This window comes from Hemitrygon akajei, chromosome 4 (assembly GCF_048418815.1).
Source record: "Hemitrygon akajei chromosome 4, sHemAka1.3, whole genome shotgun sequence".
Lineage (NCBI taxonomy): Eukaryota > Metazoa > Chordata > Chondrichthyes > Myliobatiformes > Dasyatidae > Hemitrygon > Hemitrygon akajei.
The window spans coordinates 153,578,709-153,598,605 of NC_133127.1; the positions used below are offsets into that span (position 1 = coordinate 153,578,709).

Below are 19,897 nucleotides of genomic sequence, written 5' to 3' on the forward strand. Positions count from 1 at the left end.
GAAGGCAAAGGCAAACCACTGCTGTAACCTACCGAGTACATGATTTCCCAACATTTCAGGGCGGCGTGGAGGGAAATCGTGTGCCAACTGGAAATTCCAGATGTGACCTGACGACGACGATTTTTGTTCAGTTTTTAAAAATAATTTCTTGGAATTGAACCAGACCTAAAGTAAAAGAAAAGCCAGTAAGCTGGAAGTTATTAACATTTGCTACTAAATTCTGAGTCTTTATCTAAAGGTGATCACAGGAAGAATTTGCAATTTTTAGGGAAAAATGCTTTCATATAGCCCTCACTATAAGAACTCTATCCAGTTTCATGTAGTGTTTATCCCTGAAAGATGTAATTATATTTCTGTTCATATTTTGGAGGAACTTTGATTATCAAAACTTTTGTGTATGTGAGTGGAATGACAATGTAAGCTTGTAAGTAGATATTTGCATTCCTCCCCAGCCCTTTCTCCACTGGGATAATGTTACAGTATTTTCTTTTGCAGGTGATAATGGGTAACTAATTGAAGTAAGGTTTTTCTGATATCTGCCAGTATTTGGTTTAAAACTTTTTTCCAAATAATTTTAATAGAGTATCATTTTGATAACTGTAATCTTATTTTGGTTGTATTGATAAAGGAATATTTAAGGACCAGCGTTAAACACATTGTTGGACACTTGATACTGCAAGATGTTTTATTTACATACAGATTCTTTCAGTGCAGTGCTTCCCTTTAATTGGAGGGGAGGAATACAGTATGGTTGCATTAAGCAGCAAATGTACTGATGCTCAACTGATTTGAAAATCTGAAAGCTGTATTCTTTCTTCTAGGCTTGATGGAGGCTGAATTTCGCCTGCCAACTGAAATACAGAAACAGACAATTGGCCTCGCCTTGCAAGGCAAAGATGTACTTGGTGCTGCAAAAACTGGATCTGGAAAGACATTGGCCTTTCTTATTCCTGTAAGTTACTGGGACTTAATGCTTTGTAAAACTGATTTCTTTGGCATTGGCCCAAGCAAACTGAGTACTTCTAAAGGAAATGTTTGTTTTATAATACAATTCTATTTAATTTTTTTAAATCTAGCTGTTCTTTTAGTTAAAGAATGCAAATACACATAAGCCATTTCACTTGTATTTCTAACACCATAATTGCAAATGCCTGCAAATTTTACTATGAGGACTAAGCTGTATTTGCATCCCTATTCCAATTATTCCCAATTATTTTAATATTATTTCACTGAAAGCCTTGGTTCTCCTTGGACCTTACCATGAGGATTAATTAATATTATATTTGTTTAACATGGTAGTAAAATAAAGAATTACAAGAAAAATATTTTGGTATTTTGTCCTTTTTTTTTGAAAACCTGACTACTATTTTACTTTTATCTTCTATAAAAAGAGCCTTCTGGAAGAGGGCAAGTAGGATAGTGTTCACTGGCAAAATATTGTGCACCAATTCCTTTGAACTGTATGGTTCCTAGTTGCAGTGTAGTTTGGTAATGAGGTTTTGGAATTTTATTTGCCTAAGCAATGGATTAAATTAGCTACAGCAGGATTTCAGTCAGTTGTGAAGTTTGGTGTAAATGGTAAGTGGGGCTTTCAGATGGTTGTCATTCTTAAATCTGCAGAACGAATGTTATTCTCAATTTTATACACTGCTATTTAGGTATGCTTATATTTGGTTAAATCATACCTGGAGTAATATTTAGTTCTTGACATAAAAGAATGAACATATTGGCAATGAGAATGCAGTATAGATTTAATAAAAATGATATTTGGTTGCAGAGATAAATTTTGAAGGAAAGTGAATCAAATTCAACTTGAGGAATGAAGGGCAGAAGTATTAATCATTGGTCAGCAAGGGTTCTGTTGAACAGCAGAACAGGCAGGAAAAACTAGATGGATATTTATTTTATGGAACATAAATTTACATGCAACTTGATCTTTGTGTGTTAGTTGTGCACCTGAAAAATATAAACTTTTCAAAATAGTAATACTGTTGTGACTGTAATATGCAATCACATAAATGCAAATTCAAATTCGACAGTGTGACGATAAGTTGGTAGAAAGTGATTTTTTTTTGGAACAACTGGTCTTCAACAACTTATTTTTTTGCCATTCCACAGGTACTGGAATGTCTTTATCGTCAGCAATGGACTTCAGAAGATGGAATGGGTGCTCTCATTATATCACCCACCAGAGAATTGGCTTATCAGACCTTTGAAGTCCTTCGGAAAGTGGGGAAAAACCATGAATTTTCAGCTGGACTCATAATAGGAGGGAAGGTGAGCATTAAGGAAAATCATTAAATACTTCATAAGTTGAGATGCAAAGTTGTTCTAAGAAACATTTTTGTTTTAAGTATTGGGGGAACATACTATATATTGTAGGTGTCTGCTGTAAATATGTTAGACAATTAGCAATATTACCTGCAAACTTCAATGTTCGGCTTCTATGTTATTGCTACCAGTGCTAAATTGTCTTGATTAGTGACTTTTATTTTTTTATTGCTTTTTATTGCTTTATGTTAGTTAAGTCAGCTTGGAAAGATGGAGACATTTAAAGAAAAACTGTCTTAAAGCTGGCATTTTTGGATGTTACTCCTCACTTTGCTGTTTAAAATATTATTTATGTTGTGGCTCTCCCTGTTATTTATCTGTAAGTGGTACATCAGCTTTCTGTTTCCAAGCATTTAAATGTCCAAATTAACTTATGAACTTGTGTAGCAAAGAAGACGAATGATTTCCATAACATATTCTTGCACTTTGCTTTCAAGGTATTCTTCATACTATTCCCCTTAAATTTCCCACAAAAAAGTCTATTGCATACCAACTTTAATAGTTTCCTTTTGACCTATGTTCTTGGTTAAAGAACACTACCATTTTAAAATGTTCACTTTGGTTTTCAAATCCTTCATGGTCTTGCCTTACACTATATTCCTTTAGCCTTATAACCTTATGAGATAAGTGTGTCCAGTTTGGGCTTTTGGACATCTCTGATTTTAGTTGTTCCACCTTTTGCACTTGTGCCTTCAGCTGTCATGGTTGTGTGCTGTGGAATATCCTGCCTAAACTTCTCTAATCACCGGCCTTTATTCCTTGAAGATGCTCTTTGAAATCTACCTCTTTGTTCTGAAAATTGACTTGAATATCCCATTCTGTAATTGGTGTCAGTTTTTTGTTAGGTGATATCGATGTGTTTTACTACCGTAGATTCCGGACTACAGAGCGCACCTGATTAAAAGCCGCAGGCTCTAATTTTAGAAATAAAATCAATTTTTTAATTGTAAAGGCCGCACCGGATTTTAGGCCGCACCGCTACTTTTAAATATACATACGTATCGGTAACACAAATTACGTTGCATATACTTTTTTACTGAACAGCACGAACAACATTCCAATATCTCCTAGCGACTGGTAAAAATATATATACTGCAGCCTACCAGGAAAAGTTATTGATCGACTTTAACTTAAAAGCAGCGTTTTCGCTCGGGTCTAATCGGGTCTGACGCGCTTGCGCAATGCGATCGGGTCTAATCGGGTCTGACGCTTGCGCATTGCGATCGGGTCTAATCGGGTCTGACGCGCTTGCGCAATGCGATCGGGTCTAATCGGGTCTGACGCGCTTGCGCAATGCGCTCGGGTCTAATCGGGTCTGACGCGCTTGCGCAATGCGATCGGGTCTAATCGGGTCTGACGCGCTTGCGCAATGCGATCGGGTCTAATCGGGTCTGACGCGCTCGGGTCTTGCTTTTCTTCGAGTATTTTCCATGTTGATGAGGGTGAGTACAAATGACTGATTTACAATAATTTAATTGTGAAAGTGCGCTTGATTTATCGTACAATTTCATTGGACCTCTGTGAACTACTCATCAATTTTATTGGTCTACTGTTACGAGGCAAAATGTTTACGAGGCGGCATGAAAAAAAACCATGTATTAGCCGCTCTGGATTATAGGCCGCAGAGTTCAAAGCTGTTCAAAATGTGGGAAAAAAGTAGCGGCTTATAATCCGGAATCTACGGTACATTAATTATACTATACAAGTGGAAATGTTTGCTACAGAAAGTTTAGTCATTTTAATTCCAAGTATTTTATTGATAATTACCTGTTAATCTTTTGACGATGTCTGTTAAATTCTACACGTGCAATGTTTCATTCCTTCAAACGTTTATTGTTTTTGAAGGATTTGTAGATATTTGGATATAAAATTTCCTAACTCCTATCTGTCCCATTTTTTTCCCCTCCCTGTCTACTGATTAGCCATTTTCACATTCATCAGCATACCTCACAGAGTTTTAACACCTATACATACAAGACAAGTTCATGCATGGAATTGTTTACTATACCTTTTGAGAGCTATGCTACCTATATTATCTACCTCAAGGCACTGGAAATCTGACGCCAATGGTCTTGTGCAAGTCATTCTTTAACTCCAAGGGATGCATATGTCGATCTACCTCTCTACCAGAGGTCTTTAGGTTCAGACCCAGGGAATAATTGTTTACTTAAAAGTACAGTTTATTAACAAGCTTGTGTCACTCAGTTGATAAAACAGTCCCCGCTGACAGAGCCTGGTAAAATTGGCAAATCAAGTGAGCACCCAAGTCTAGTCACAAGGAAAGAAAACAAATATAGAAGACTGCTCCAACCACCCACTGAAATGTTATGTACTAAATTTAAATGAACATTTTTCCCTTTTAGATAGCCTCTGTGGTTTGCTTTGAAAGACTGAACCATGACACTTCTTTCTGACAAGGCGTTAGATTGTCAATACAGCTACAGTGATAAATAATGAATGTCTTTATCTGATTTACAGCTTTCCTAGAAATATTTTGTCTTTGTGAACTACGAACTAATTTCAAATGGCTTTCTGAAGCTTGAGTGGATTCTGACCAGTTCATATTGTTGACTTTAACCTTGTTGGCCACCTTGCTGGGCAGGGCTTGGAGGACGGGAACATAGTTCTGTGGGGACTGGTTCCCTGCTGTGTACACTAATCTGATTGTGCAGAGTAAAGGGCATGAAAGCATTCTAGGAAATCATCTGGGGTCTCTCCTTTCCTGGGTTTACACTCTGAGACTTGAGTTACATCTATGCAGGGGGCCAGAACGTGGGACAAGGCGTCCAATATATTTTCAGTCATCCGCGTTTCAGTTTGCTTGGGCGCAATTAACTGGTGGTAGTTGCCATGTCCGAGCCAAGTGGTGAATCGTGTCTGATTAGTCAGAGTAAGGGCGGCCATAGCTAGAGGGAACAAATCTCAGGATCTAGTGGACTGAATAGTCAGGACAATTCTTAAATAATTACATAACCCTTGGGGGTTGACCTATTTGTCAGGGATGGCATTCAGTTTACGCAGAGTTTGTAAGGGGTCCAGGACTTGTGGATTTGCATAGTAGGTGCTTGTCTCGCCACTCTGGCTTGCAGGTTAGGAACTGTCCTCATGGGTAATTGCTACTGAGTCTGTATCAGTCCCGGTAAAACCAATGACCCTTGTTCAGGGGTCTGGTCCGGGAGAGGTCCAGTCTGACTTCGCGTGTAGGCAGAAACGGGTATTGGGCTTCCCAACTGTTCTGGAGGAATTACATCGGTCGGTGGCGACTGAGGCACCAGAGTGAGAACCATATAGGAGTGGGGAGCCTGACCACCCAACACAGTTGTGCGTAGTATGGTGGGATTATTAGGTCGCCGTACCCATTCCCAATCATTATCCGTGTCGTTTGAAGAATCGGTTGGTATGTCTGGATAGAGGCAGGCAACCCCAGAATTATTTTTATTTTCCCTTTCCCTTTTCCTTTTATTCGTTCTTCCATGGCTATTATGTTTTGTCTCTGATACAAATTCTTTTCCCATCTCCTTTGTCTGTATTTGTCCCTTATCCCATACTTTACAATCGCTCTCAACTCTTTCCACACCGAGGATTGCCTTTTTTATCACGTACGCCTATCCCTCTTCACTTAGTGTTATCGGTCCAACAATTTAATTTATGCCTGTCTTTTATCTCTGCCTCTTGTTGCCATGGGCCAATCAGGCAACCATACACTTGCCCCACCTTCCCTTTCCATATTCCCTGTTCTGCCTGCTCTATTAAATTTAAATCAAATGTACCTCCTGCAGGCCAATTGTCTTCTCTCATATTTGTCTATTATTTTCTGTAACCGACTACTTCCCACCCCCCCCCCCCCCCCCCCCCCACCTTTGTCTAAGTGCGCACCCGTCATATTCTGGGGGACTCGAACCACCTGTCTTGATTTACTGGAAGACTTGAACTTCTCAGTTATTCTGGGGGACTTGAACCACCCACCTTGACTTCCTGGGGGACTTGAACCACCCACCTTGACTTCCTGGGGGATTCAAACCACCCGTCTCCTTTTTCCGGAGGACTCAAACTGCCCGTCCTCTTTCTGGAGGACTCAAACCACTCGTCCTTTTTATTCCCTTTGGGTCACGTCAGTGGATTTTCCCCGCCAAAATGGGGGAACAAACAGAGTCGTCAGAGAGCAGAGAAGAACCAAGGTTAAAGCTTACCTTGTGGGCCCATTTGTCTCTGATTCACCCCAGCGGTCCTTTTATTCACTTAGTCAGTTCTGGCGAGGGATCTACCACATATTGGGACCCCGCTCGCTGCTGCGCCAAGATGTCGATCTGCCTCTCTACCAGAGGCCTTCAGGTTCAGCCCCAGGGAATAATTTTCAAACACAGTTTGCTTAAAAGTACTTATTGTTTATTAGCAAGCTCGCGTCACTCTGTTCATAAAACAGAGTCTCCGCTCACAGAACCTGGGAAAATCTGCAAATCAAGTGAGCATCCGAGTTACTGTCTGGGCTGCTGTTATCTTCTTCGGTTGTCATTTGAAATCCGATGACGACGTCCACTCCTTTAACGGTGAGATCTTTGATGACTATACAGTCCTATCCTGTACCCACAAGCTCTATTGCAGGTGGGATATGTACAGGTGTCCCCCGCTTTTTGAATGTTTGTTTTACGACAACTCGCTGTTATGAAAGACCTACATTAGTACTTGATTTCGCTAACCAAAGAGGATTTTCGCTTTTACGAAAAAAAGACGCCTGCTTTATACGTGTGTTTACCCCAAGAAAGACTACAGTGACCGTGAAGCCTTGTGTGGGCAGTTGTTTGTGCATGCGTGTATGTGCGTACGCATACGCGTACGTATGCATGTACATGCGTAGGCGTGTACACTTTTTTTTCTCCAAATAGATTTTGGCTCGCTGTCTTTCTGATTTTGAAAAGTGAAACTACACCGTACTTACAATATTTCTACTTTATATAGGGTGTATATTTGTCATATCATTCCTGCTTTTACTATATGTTAGTGTTATTTTAGGTTTTATGTGTTATTTGGTATGATTTGGTAGGTTATTTTTTGGATCTGGGAACGCTCAAAAAATTTTCCCATATAAATTAATGGTAATTGCTTCTTCGCTTTACAACATTTCAGTTTACAAACAGTTTCATAGGAATGCTATACCTTCGGATTGCAAGGGAAACCTGTATATGTGGTGGTGGTAATGGTGGCAACCATTGCTGCATTTCTCCTGGCTCTCCTCTGCTGTCTTCTGGTTGTTCTTTCCATGTCCAGAATACGAACCCCGTCCCTACACAGCTGTCGCCAAGTGATACGGTCAGCAGCAACATCCTCCAGGTCCTCGGGTCTGATCTTGCCCTTCCTTAAAGCACTCTTCATCTGATCCTTATAGCGCTTCTTTGGCCCTCCAGCTGAGTGTCGACCATGATGTAGCTGGCTGTATAACACTCTGCAGGTAGCTGACATGGGGGCATCCTTATCACGTGCTTCAGCCACTGCAGCTGATGCTGGGTGATCATGGCCTCGATACTTCTGCATTTGGTCTTTACGAGTATTTCAGTGTGAGGCACCCGCTCATGCCAGCTAATTCCTAGGATGTGCTGGAGGCAGCTTTTCTGGAAGCGCTCCAAGGACTTGATGTGACAGCTGTAGGTTACCCAAGCTTCACAGCTATAAAGGAGCTGTGAAGCATTTGACACTGTGCAAAGAGAGCCCTTATGGCATGTCCTCCTCAGGTTTGGCTGTCCCAATAAATTTGTTAACATCCTTCGCCAGTTCCACGATGGGATGACTGCTCGGGTGACCATAGGAGGACAAGAGTCCGAGCCCTTCCTTGTACGCACAAGGGTGAGGCAGATGTGTGTGCTGGCGCCGGTGCTGCTGTAATACATCCGTTATCACATATCACATACATACTTTGATAAGGGAAGATAGAGCAGTTTTCTCATGCAACAAACATTTCTTTGTTCATACATTATTCTCACAGCAAGACTTGACAAACTGCCAATAAATCAGTTAGGTTTTAGCCCTTTTAATTCTGCATGTAATTCCTCACATAGTCTGATTTTATGAAGGTAGGTCATGCCTTATGAACCTGATTGAATTCTTTGAGGAAGTGACAAAACAAATGGAAGGTAGAGTGGTGGATTTGTTTTGCATGGGTTTTAATAAAGTGCTCAATAAGGGTCCCAGTGGTTGTCTCATTCAGAAAGTCAGGAGGCATGAGATCCAGGGAAACTTGGCTGTGTAGATTCAGCATTGGCTTGCTCACAGAAGTCAGAGGCTGGTAGTAAATGAGGTCGGTGTCTAGTGATGTTCTGCAGGGGTTTGTTCTATTACCCCTACTGTTTGTGATTTATATAAATGACAGAAGTAATAGTATAAGGGTGGGTTAGTAAGTTTGTGGATGACACAAAGATTGGTGGTGTTGTGGTCAGTGTAGAAAATATCGTAGGTTCTAATGGGATATCGTTATAATGGGTGCAGAGATGGGCTGAGAGGTGGCAGATTGAATTCAAAGTATGTAGTGCTTTGAAAGGTCAGACTTGAAGGCAGAGAGCAAGGTTAATGGAAGTATTCTTAGCTGTGTGGAGGAATCCTCAATCATGGATCCCTCAAAGCTGCTGTGTGTTGATAGGGTGGTTAAGAAGGCCTATGGTGTATTGGTCTTGATTAGTTGGGTGTTTGAGTTCAAGAGTTGTGAGGAATGTTGCAGCTCTATAAACACACTTGAAGTATTGTGTTCAGTCCTGGTTGCCTCATTACAGCTAGGATGTGGAAGCTTTAGGGAGGGTGCAGAGGATGCTGCCTGGATTAGAGAGCATGTCTTATGATGAAAGGTTGAGTGAACTTGGGCTTTTCTCTTTGCAGTAATTGCTTATGAGAGGTGACCTTGTAGAGGTGTACAAGTTGGTAAGAGGATTGGGTAGAGTGGACAGCTAGCGCCTTTTTCCCAGGATGGAAATGGCTACTAAAAGAGGACATGGTTTTAAGGAGATTGGAGGAAAGTATGGGGGGGGGGGGGGAAGTATTAGAGGTAAGTTGTTTACACAGTGGTGGATGTGTGGAGTCTGCTCCCAGGGGTGGTGGTAGAGGGGGATATATGAGACACATATAAGAGACACCTATGTAATTAGGCACATGGGTGAAAGAAAAATAGATGGCTCTGAGGGAGGGAAGCATTAGATTTATCTTAGACTAGGCACAACATCGTGGGTCAAAGGGCCTCTACTGAGCCTTATTGTTCTATGGTCTGTGGATTGTCAAAGAAGTTGTGAGATTCCAAGATGGCGGTGCAACGCAGCTTGCAGTGGCCACTCCGGAGCTGATTATCTGTTATTGTGAAGTCTGTTATCAGACTTTCTGATCGCGAGCTGTAGTAGAGTGTGTATCAAGCTTCAAATTCCTTGGTGTCCACATTTCCAAGGATCTCACCTGGTCCCTGAACTCCTCCATCCTGATCAAAAAGGCACAATGGTGCCTTTATTTCCTGCGGAGCATCAAGAAATCTCACCTTTGTCCCAGGATACTGACGGACTTTGACCGCTGTACCATTGAGAGCATAGTCACTAACCGCATCTCAGTGTGCTATGGCAATTGTCGCATATCGGACTGCAAAGCACTCCAGTGTGTGGTGAAAACTGCCCAGCGGATTATCAGCACCCACTTGCCCACCATTGAGAACATCTACCATAAATGCTGCCTGGGCAGGGCGAAAAGCATTTTCAAGGATGCATCTCACCCTAACCATGGACTTTTTCCTCTCCTCCTATCAGGTAGGCGCTATAGGAACCTCTGCTTCCGCACCAACAGACACAGGAAGAGCTTCTTCCCTGAGGCTGTGACCCTGCTGAACCTCCCATCACAGCACTAAGCAGTATTTCACCCATATTGTACTGTCTCAGTACTTACATATTTGTGTGCTACAACACTTTTTATTCGCAGTTATTTTGTAAATAACACTATTCTTTGCATTTCTGGTTAGATGCTAACTGCATTTCATTTGGCTTTGTATCTGTACTCGGTGCAATGACAATAAGGTTGAATCTAACGTATTCACACTGAAAAGCAGTGAGATACAGATCAAAATTTTAAATATGAACTAAACTGATATTAAAACTGGTGTGGTCACAATATGGCTTATCAGCACCTTTTGTAGAGAAATGAGGAACAAGCAATAAATGTTGGCCTTGCTAATGATGCATGCATGCTTTAAAATAAAATTTCTTCACAGTAGTAGAGTAGTCACCTCCCCTTTTCCTTTGATTCCTGAATTTTTATGACAGCCAGAAATGTGCATAGTACTGCACACTTGGCCATATCCATGTGTAATCCCAAAGAAGATGATTATCACCTCCCAGGGAATTATGTTCCATTCTTCTGCTGTACATTCTAAGATCCAATTAGCTTTCTTTGTTACTGACTATCTCAATCTGAGAAAGCAAGATCTCTCTTCTACTTTGTGTCTTGCAGTCTGGCGGGACTTAATTTAAAATGGCCGGATTGCTTTTCTTGACTAGTTTTGGTATCTTGCAGTTGTCACTGTTAATAATAATTTTTCACTCAGTGGAACCAATTATTTCCCAGGTGGCCCTTGCATCTTTTTCTCATGATTAATATGTCTGTCATTAATTTGGCTGCTATTTCTGGTTTTGCTAACTGCAGTCGGCACTCCTTATCCGTGAGTTCCGCATGCGCGGATTCAACCAACCGTGGATCGGGAAAACCCGGAAGTTCTCTCTCCAGCACTCGTTGTTTGAGAATGTGCAGACTATTTTTTCTTGTCATTATTCCCTGAACAATACAGTATAACAACTATTTACATAGCATTTACATTGTATTAGGTACATAAGTAATCTAGAGATGATTTTAAAGTACAGGCTTTTGAAAGGGGTTATGAACGAGTTCTGTTCCTGAGTCCGTCTTTCAGTCGGATTTGAAGTCGGAACAGGTACACCTGGTATTATTTAGCATCAGTTAGTCAAACGTTAGCCTTAGTATATAGTATATATTTAACTTTCTATGCTTATAAAACACTAAAATGTATGTATTTCAATAATTAAACCACCGCGTTGCTTAGTAATAATTGTAGCTTTCATTGGGGCAGGGCCTTTCACATGCTCCATTAAAATTGTTCTGGTCGTTGACCGACTGTAGCTTAACGTTTTTCCAATGACCGATGGCGTTTCACCTCTTTCCGACTTTCCGATTGCTTTATTACTTGCATTTTATTTTCAATCATGATCGTGATTATTTTCGTGAACAGAAACACTGCGGATTCAGAGCTCTGCCGGGTCCTAAAGTCCACTGTGCACCGAGACAGGTTAAATAAGGGACTTGAGCATCCGTGTTTTTTGGTATCCACGGGGGCAGTGGGGGTGGTGGTGGTCTCGGAACCAACCCCTCTTGGATAAGGAGGGCTGACTGTACTTTAAAAGTCCTGTCAACTGTTTGCTTCTCATGTTAGCTTTCTTTCCTGTACCCCTCACAGCCAGTAAGTGACTAACGTAGGGGAAAATTTCAGTTGGTCATCATATACCATGTTATGATTTATGTGGCCTATGTGTTGGTATCTTTGAACTGTAATAATTATGTGTAATATTGATGTATGTTAGTTTACTGATATCTGTAATATTGTCTGGGGAAAGTCTTTATGGAAAAGTTAATTAGGCAATATGTTAGTCCTGTATATGCTCTTTCTTGCCCTGTTTCTATTGTAGTAGTCAATTTAATGTAATCTTTAATACATATTACTTGCAATAGGATTTGGAAGGAGAATCAGCGAGGATCCATCAGACTAATATTGTCATCTGTACTCCTGGCCGTCTCCTGCAACATATGGATGAGACTTCGTATTTCCATGCTTCTGACCTTCAGATGCTTGGTAAGTATGTCTGGGACAATACATCCAGTTTGTGGTGGTGGGAAAAGCACTGTCTTTAAACGTAATTGATATTGATTACTTTCAGATATAAATGTTATTAAAATATCTCAATATAGAGTGATGGATCCTTGTCATTCAATAGAATTGGGAGTTTACTAAATGTCTCCATTTTCCTTCCTTGTCTCCCTATCCTGCCAGTCTTGGCTTTGAAGTTTTTACTGTTGGCTGCTCTAGACTATTAAATAGTGAACCAATGAGCAGGGTATTTTATAGAGTGCTAGGTGGTGGATATGATCTGCACTTAACTTTGTAGGAGAGATTGGAATCCAATTGTCTGTGATCTTGTGATGCAGAATATTGGTGTTTCAGTGCACACCTCTAATTCACCACTGAGTTAAACATCTCTAATGCACCACTGAATTAATTAGCTGGTCATGGTAGAGCAAATCTGTTGAGCCTGAAATGTTCAGGTTTTCCTGTCCTAGTTAGAAGTAAGTGTTTTATGCTCCTCTATTAATTTCTGTAGTCACTTTGCTGTACATTTCTGAGAGGTATGCAACAATAATTAGGGTTAATTTGCTTGAATCCTTTTCTGTTAAGTGCTTAGCCTTTCTTCCATTGCAATGTGCCGTATATTATTCTTTTGAGAATTGGTCTCCTTATCTTCATTTATGATTAAGGTGAAGAAAGGAGCCTGATGTGCCACAGCTTATTGGTGGATTCTTTCAGGATTTTTCTGGAGTAAACACTGATTTAGGCAGCAGGAAACAGACTGAAGTTTATAAAAGTTGACTTGAATCTGCAGTAAGTGTAGAAGGACTTTCTGCATGATTGTGTACTTTTGTTTTTATAAGCTAGGGCATATGCAAAAGCAAGGGTAGATTCAAATTGGGTTTGCCTGTGTAATGAGATTAATTACGATAAATGAATAGTGTATTTTTAATAGCTGATGTAAAAAGAGGTTGAAGTAGTGTTTGAATATTAATACCTGGGAAATGAAAAGTGAGACACTTGTCTAGGTGTCTCACTTTGTTTTGTCACTATGACGTTACTTTCATGCGCTGGAGAAATGTTGTGGGTTGAGAAAAGTTTAGTGTACAAAGATAGTATGCCTTGGAGAGCTGGATGTTGAGGTAGGGACTGAAGCAGATGTCCCTTTATGAATTGTAATGTGCAAGAATATTGATATTTATAATGAGTGACTGAAATTGAGCTAAAAATAAGCAAGTGACCTGCATGTTGGGTAATTTATAATTAGTTTTGTATGCTTTGCAATGTTTATGTTATGTGGTAAAAGATGCCTTGTAAATAGGTAATAGAATAACTTGTAGCTTACCAGGGAGAGAAGAACTGAGGTAATTCATGGGCAGATCATAGCATTTCAAAGGGTGGAAAACTTGTGCTCCTTAGAAATCAGGTTTATGAATACATGCCAAGTTCTTTGGGCACAATGTATTGGAGAAGTAACTTATTGCTACACATTGCTGCTGTGTGGCAGTGTGATAGTTCCTGGACCGAAAGAGGATAATGTTGGGGTTAATAGAAAATATTAAGATTGTTTTGAAGTTCTCGTGTGATTGATTTGTATCAGATCCTACATTGTACATAATTGGAGAGAACGTATCGATATTTATAATGGCCAGTCTGAATTATTATTATGAGTAGGTTTCAACAATAGACTATTATTGTGACTAAGTATGTGTACAGGTGTCCCCTGCTTTACAAATGTTTGTTTTACGCCACTTTGCTTTTAAAAACACCTACATTAGTAACCTGTTTTCACAATACAAAGAAGATTTTTGCTTTTACAAAAATTTTCCCCATATAAATTAATGGTTCTTCGCTTTACACCATTTCGGCTTAAGAAAGGTTTCATAGGAATGCTCTATCTTTGTAAAGGGGGGGGGGGGGTGGGAAGGAGACACCTGTAATCCTTACCTTTGTTGAGATGTATTTTTTCTTTTTTAGTGTTGGATGAAGCTGATAGAATTTTGGATATGGGATTTTCTGAGACGATGAATGCCATTGTTGAAAATTTGCCCAAGAAACGCCAGACGTTGCTTTTCTCAGCAACACAGACCAAGTCTGTGAAGGATTTGGCACGATTGAGTCTGAAAGACCCAGAATATGTTTGGGTGCATGAAAGAGCTAAATTCAGGTAGGTGTTCATTTAGATGGATATAATAAGTTTGTAAGTTGCAACAGATTATCAAACTTTTGTTTCCTTTAGGTTAGGCATTAAATTCTGGCTTTGTCAGTGAATTCCTTATTTCAGTGGACCACTTTTAAGTACTAAATGTTCTCTGGCTGTTGACATCTTGCCCCTTGCGTAACTGACTCGTTTCTTTATCATCTGTCTGTTTTTCTTTCCAAGTTCCAAATTTAATTAAAAAAAAATTCATGAAGCTACAGTACAAATATATTATTTACCCTCTTTTGACTGCTTCTTGAGTTTTCAAGATTTGAATTTATTTTTATTCCTTTCGTTTGCTCTGTCTTTGCATACATATTCATTTACTTATGGATTTGGTGGTGGTTGCAGTTTGCATATGGTTTCATTCAAGAATAGTGGATCACACTGCCTTAGTAACATGAAGAATGGACAATCTCCATTTCTTAAATGGTCAAACAAAATTGCAAATTCCATGGAAAGCACATAAGGGAAACATATATTCGTCTCAAAACAATATCAACACTATTTAATTATTTTGTAATTCCTAGTAGGTACACTAATTAATCAAAGGTGAGGAATCTTAGATCAGTGGATGTAAGTGTTTTCTAATTGTTTTCTAACAATTTCACCATTACAACATAGGATTGGGCTGGAGTTATTTTAATTTCTTATTGATGGAAGTTCATTACCTACAAACTTGCATTATTTTATCTACTGGACTTATTGGCCATTAAAATAGTTGTCAGTGAATTGGAAGACCTCAACGTTTTTGCAGCATTCCTCTTCGGAAAGTGTATTCTTCTTTTACATTTACTTATTCCCCTCAACTTCCCATTCTCATTACAAACATGGAATAACTTTTTAATACTGTGTAGTCGTTATCATAAAGCCATCTAATGTGGCTGCCTTCTCGCAGATTGAGACAAAGGTGTTCAGAAAACTAACTCATTGTCAAATTTCAGTCTTGATGGAGAAAGTGATGAACCTGCAGATTTTAGATTTAATACTTGTTCAACTTGGCTAAATTTGGAAACGCTGTACATCAGTATTGCTGAGCTTTGCAGCTGCTTGCCAATTTTTTGTTTGTTAGGTTTCATACAAACTGTAGGATGTGTACTTTTGGATGAGGGAACTGATTGAACAATCTGTGATGACAGAACGGTGACATCAGTTTCCAAATGAGTCAGAATTACAATTTCTGAATTGCATGAGATGTATTTTTTTTTTATAGCTATACAATGTTGTGTGAAGTCAGATTTGGTGAGTAGGGACAAAAGACCTTAAGATATAAGAGCAGGATCATGCCATTTGGCCCATTGAGTCTGCTCCACTCACTAACGATAAGTAAGTTAATTATTTATTTACAGGACAAGGCAGACACTGAATATTCAGTAAGGCCTTTAAGCTGTACTCAATTACAAATACTTATCTAAACCGAGCGCTGAATTGGAAGGACAAAACACACTGAATATACAGTGGCAAATACCTAAAGTGTGTGCCTGTGCCCTCTATACTACATCACACCTCCACATTTTACCATTTCCATGACACATCATAACCTACCGGTCAACCTCGACGCTTTGCAATTCGCCTACCGGAGCAGCAGGTCAATGGCAGATGCCATCTCTCTGGCACTACCTTCCTCCTAAGAACGCCTGGAGAATAAAGACACATATGTAAGGCTCCTTTTCATTGACTACAGCTCTGCCTTTAATACCATCATTCCAAATAAACTGATTCCTAAGCTCTGGAACCTGGGTCTTAGCACTCAGATCTGCAGCTAGATCTTCAACTTCCTCACAGACAGGACCCAGGCTGTAAAAATAGGGGACAAGCTCACCTCTACAATCACTCTGAGCACCGGTGCCTTGTGGGGTACAGCCCCCTGCTGTACTTACTGTACACCCATGATTGTGTAGCCAAGTTTCCATCAAACTCAATATATAAGTTTGCTGATGACACCACAATTGTAGGCCGTATCTTGGGTCAGCAAGACGGAGGAATTGGTTGTTGACTTCAGAAGGAGTAGCGGACCGCACAGCCCCATCTACATCAGTGGTGCACAGGTGGAGCAGGTCAAAAGCTTGAAGTTCTTCAGGGTGAATATCACAAATGACCTGACTTGGTCTAACCAAGCAGAGTCCACTGCCAAAAAGGCCCACCAGCGCCTTTACTTCCTGAGAAAGCTGAAGAAATTTGGCCTGTCCCCTAAAACCCTCACTAATTTTTATAGGTGCACCGTAGAAAGCATTCTTCTAGGGTGCATCACAACCTGGTATGGAAGTCGTCCTGTCCAAGACCAGAAGAAGCTGCGGAAGATCGTGAACATAGCCCAGCACATCACACAAACCAATCTTCCATCCTTGGACTCACTTTACACCACATGCTGTCGGATCAGTGCTGACAGAATAATCAAGGACAAGACCCACCCAGCCAACACACTTTTTGTCCCTCTTCCCTCCGGGAGAAGGTTCAGGAGCATGAAGATTCGTACGCCCAAATTTGGGAACAGCTTCTTTCCAACTGTGATAAGACTGCTGAACAGATCCTGACCCGGATCTAGGCTGTACCTTTCAAATATCCGGACTTGACTTGCACTACCTTACTTTCACTTTCCTATTTTCTAATTATGATTAATAATTTAAATTTTTATTATATTTACTTTGATTTGTACTTTAGGGAGCGCGAAGCGCAGAAACGAATATCACTGATGATTGTACACTCTAGTATCAGTTGTTTGGTGACAATAAAGTAAAGTTGATTACCTGCTTCACGATGACCCAGAGAACAAAGGAGATCACATAGTTACCACGTGCGGTATTTTAAACTACCGGTTCTGTGATGTCATCAGTTAAATGGCAGGTAGTGGGATGGGCTGCAATGCATGGGGGAGTGACTTTCGATGAACGGGCAAGCTAGACATTTAATGCAACAAACATTTACTCATTAACTCAACCAAGCATATTTCTCAAGAGTTGTATAAATTCCTAAGTTTATATTTCTTTGGTTCTGTTTATCTGGTTAAAGCCGTCAATTCAAAGTCATGTTGGGCAGTCATTTTTTCTGAATTTCAGTCAGGCTTGATCATACTGTTAGTGATGCTGCTTTTAACTAGTTCTCCTTTTAATCAGCAGCCATGTATTTCAGTTTTGTAGCACTATATGTCTGTGTGTGTGTGTGTATATATATTTTTTTAATACAACAGACAATTTTTCTGTCATCATCTTAAAGTACTTCATAACTGTGGTAAAACTGCAGAATCTTTGATTTTTTAAAAATGATATGAGAAATCCATTTTGCCCAACAAGTCCATCCTAACGTAGAGCAATCTATTCAGACTCATTATCACAGAATTTTCCTTCAAAATATTTTATTCTCAAGTATTTATCCAGCTCCCCTTTTTAAAACACTGAAAGAAGCTGCAGAAGGTTGTAAATCTAGTCAGCTCCATCTTGGGCACTAACCTACAAAGTACACAGGACATCTTTATGAAGCAGTGTCTCAGAAAGGCAGCATCCATGATGAAAGACCTCCAGCACCCAGGACATGCCCTTTTCTCACTGTTACCATCAGGTAGGAGGTACAGAAGCCTGAAGGCACACACTCAGTGATTCAGGAACAGCTTCTTTCCTTCTGCTATCTGATTCCTAAATGGACAACGAAGCTTTGGACATTACCTCACTTTTTTTTAATATACAGTATTTCTGTTTTTGCATGTTTTAAAAAAATTCATTTGTTTATTATTATGTTTTATTATTTTTTTCTCTCTGCTAGATTGTGTGTTGCATTGAACTGCTGCTGCTAAGTTAACAAATTTTACGTCACACGCCGGTGATCATAAACCTGATTCTGATTCTGAAGAATTGTAATTTCACCTTTGCAGACAGTGACACCGAGTCCATAATCACTCAGTGCAAGAAATAACAAATTCTTTTTCCCTAGCAATACACACAAAATCTGGAGGAGCTCAGTAAGTTGGCTAGCATCTGTGGAGGGGAATAAAGCTCCCAGGATTTTGGTCTGGAACATTTACTGTTCATACCCCTTCATAGATGCTACCTGACTTGCTGAGTTCCTTCAGCTTTTTGTGTTTGTCACTCAAGATTTCCAGTATCTGCAGAATCTCCCTTGTGTTTATTCTTTTTCCTTGCATTCTTTTCACCTAACAGTTCACCTCATAACTTTTGCCCATTACTTTGAAACAATGTCATCTGGTGCTTTAACCATCCTGTGATGAGAAAAGTTTATCAGTAGTCACTCTGTTTGAACCTGACATAATCTTGAAGACCTTTATTAAATTAACGTCCAAGAATCCGTACCTCAAGAAGAAGAGTCTAGATTTATAACTGGAAATCTTTCAATCCTAAAACCTTTTACAGTGCTGGAAACCATCCTAAACCATTCTAGTGTATTGCAGGGAAAATTCAGCAGATAACGTAGGTAGAGAATCAGAAAAACAACTCTGATCAATTGTCCTGGACCTGAAACTTTAACTCTTTTACTTTCTGCTGGTACAGCTGAACTTGAGTGTTTCCAACATTTTCAGTGCTTTTTATTTCAAATATCTGGCATCTGCAGTTTTTTTTTTTAATATGCAATGCCAGAATAATATTGGGTTGTGTACAATGGGATTCTGCGAGTTCTCTCTAAAAGCAGAATTATTAGAATAATTGACATCAGTTAAAAATGATTAAATCATGACGAGAAATGAAGAAGAAGCAAAGATGAAGGTAGCTGGAGTAATCTTGAATTTTATATGTAAATTAACCTGGATTTTATTTGTACAATTTTTAATAACTGAAGGAAAAGATTCAAAGTTTCGAAGTATATTTATTATCAAAGTATACCACTCTGTGATTCGTCCTCCTGCGGGCAGTTATGAAACAAAAACCATCAAACCCATTTAAGAAAATACCAAAACACCCAACGTGCAAAATAGAAGACTAAATTGCACAAATGGCAAAAAGCAAGAGGACTATACAAAGAATATCAAATCAGGAGTCCTGTACATTCAGTTTATTTTAGTTCAGCGTTGCGCTGCTAGCCGACTGCAGGCCACAGGGCAAAGCGTTCTTTGCTGAAGCGTCCCAGACCGCATCGATTGTCCCAAACAAATCACTCAAACACAGCAATTAAAAAGAGTAACCATAATCCAGGAGTGTATGCAACATGAACCCTAACCTCCCCCAAAATGAGACTACCGCCTCTCCGATCAATCCTATCAACATGGATACCAAGACAACTGCACCTTCCTCCGACAGCAGCTAGCGAGAGGGAGAAGAAGACTGGCCAAATGCAGGCTTCGAATGCCTGCCTGTCCTCCGCTCTTATCCTTGTCGATTTCAACCTTGCATGATGCCTCAATCAGAGAAAAGCAATGGAGGCTCCAGACTTCCAGTCCTGTAGGCCACACACTCTGCTCCAAACCTCACTCTTTTGTGTTTAACAAAAATCCCTACCTCTGACATCCCCCACCTGTACTTCCCTCCAATCACCTCACAATTATGCCCCTCCTATAT

The 19,897-nt window shown here is 39.9% G+C and overlaps 1 protein-coding gene across 1 annotated transcript in view; it reads left to right on the forward strand.

The window, feature by feature from the left end:
• The window catches only part of ddx10 (DEAD (Asp-Glu-Ala-Asp) box polypeptide 10), a 250,565-nt gene that overhangs the window by 23,209 nt on the left and 207,459 nt on the right, over nucleotides 1-19,897 (forward strand). Inside the window, exons 3-6 of the mRNA XM_073043661.1 lie at nucleotides 822-952; nucleotides 2,119-2,277; nucleotides 12,085-12,205; nucleotides 14,174-14,363. Coding sequence (XP_072899762.1) covers nucleotides 822-952; nucleotides 2,119-2,277; nucleotides 12,085-12,205; nucleotides 14,174-14,363 — 601 coding nt within the window. The remainder of the gene's footprint in view (nucleotides 1-821; nucleotides 953-2,118; nucleotides 2,278-12,084; nucleotides 12,206-14,173; nucleotides 14,364-19,897) is intronic.